This window comes from Entamoeba dispar, genomic scaffold (genome assembly GCF_000209125.1).
Source record: "Entamoeba dispar SAW760 scf_1105229461119 genomic scaffold, whole genome shotgun sequence".
In the NCBI taxonomy this organism is placed as follows: domain Eukaryota; phylum Evosea; order Mastigamoebida; family Endamoebidae; genus Entamoeba; species Entamoeba dispar.
This window is the reverse complement of record NW_001854533.1, coordinates 1-1,231: the sequence shown is the minus strand read 5'-3', so window position 1 is coordinate 1,231 and position 1,231 is coordinate 1. Positions and strand designations below refer to the sequence as shown.

The window sequence follows — 1,231 nt, the reverse complement described above, 5'->3', positions numbered from 1 at the left end:
TTTAATAATATCCAAGTTTTTAATTGTTAAATAATTATAATAATCTTTTTCATAATAATTGTTTTATTGTATTACTTTACCTCATTTAATTTTCAACTAAACCATAATATTTTTATTTATAAAATCATTCAATTAATTAAGAATTTAATGTAAATTCTAAAACAATGAACTAAAACTTTATTTAACTTAAAGTTTATTAGTACGACATCTAAATTAAATTATTTCTTTTCTTTATTATTTGGACCTAACATATTTTTAAGAATATTAGTTTGATACCATATTACTAATTAAGTGTATTAGTTTAACGTGAAAAATTGTTGAACGCTTTGAATATTTTTGGTTGTCACACTAGAACTTCTATCCAATAACTCAATTATTTCGTTTTCTTTTATAAAAGCTAATATAAAACTAATTCAATTTATTAAATATTTATATTCTTATTTTAAACGAAGATTTTTTAAATTCAGAAAAAGTATTATTTAATTTAAATAATCAAAAATAAGTTAAGTTAAACATTTAATTACCCAAACAAATGTATTATTTATTGTTGTTCATCCATAGCATTGGTTTGTACAAATGTAAAACCTTCAAATGTATTATCTTTATTTTGTTCTTGTTCTTCAGAAGGTGGAGTATCAACAGCAGCCTCTTGAACAAATTCATCATCAATTTGACTCGTTTCAGTTTGACTTTTTACTGGAGGAATCCATGGTGGAGTTAATTCTTTTCTTTTTAATTTTTCAAAATCAATATTATCAAACCAAGCCATGTGAATAACATCTTCTCCTCCAAGACGTTCTGCTGGGTCTTTTTCTAATAAACCCATAATAACAGATTTTGCATCATAAGAGATATTACGAGGGAAATGAGGTTGTGACTTTAATATTTTTTGATACATTAATGATACGTCATCATCATAAAATGGTGGAATACCAACAATCATTTCATAAATTAAAATTCCTAAACTCCACCAATCAACTCCTGGTCCATGACCAACACCTTTTAAAATTTCTGGAGCTAAATAATCAGGTGTTCCACAAAATGTTTGTGTTTCTTCCCCAGCAGCTAATTGTTTACTTAATCCAAAATCAGTGATAACAATATTTCCTGTATTGTCTAGTAATATATTTTCTGGCTTTAAATCTCTATAGATAATTCCTAATGAATGAATATGAATCAATACAGTGGCAATTTCAGCAGCATAAAATTTTGCTCGTTCTTCTGAGAAACA

At 25.4% G+C, this 1,231-nt stretch overlaps 1 protein-coding gene across 1 annotated transcript, besides 3 other annotated features; it reads right to left on the bottom strand.

Moving 5' to 3' along the window:
* Window positions 1-16: 16 nt before the first annotated feature.
* Window positions 17-68: a sequence feature (AT_rich).
* Window positions 69-103: 35 nt separating this feature from the next.
* Window positions 104-149: a sequence feature (AT_rich).
* A 249-nt stretch (window positions 150-398) lies between these two features.
* Window positions 399-502: a sequence feature (AT_rich).
* Window positions 503-541: 39 nt separating this feature from the next.
* On the bottom strand, window positions 542-1,231 carry EDI_016200 (protein kinase, putative; the record flags this gene model as incomplete). Its single annotated transcript, XM_001738148.1, has 1 exon — window positions 542-1,231. A coding segment is annotated over one exon (690 nt), but the record flags the coding sequence as incomplete, so codon positions are not given.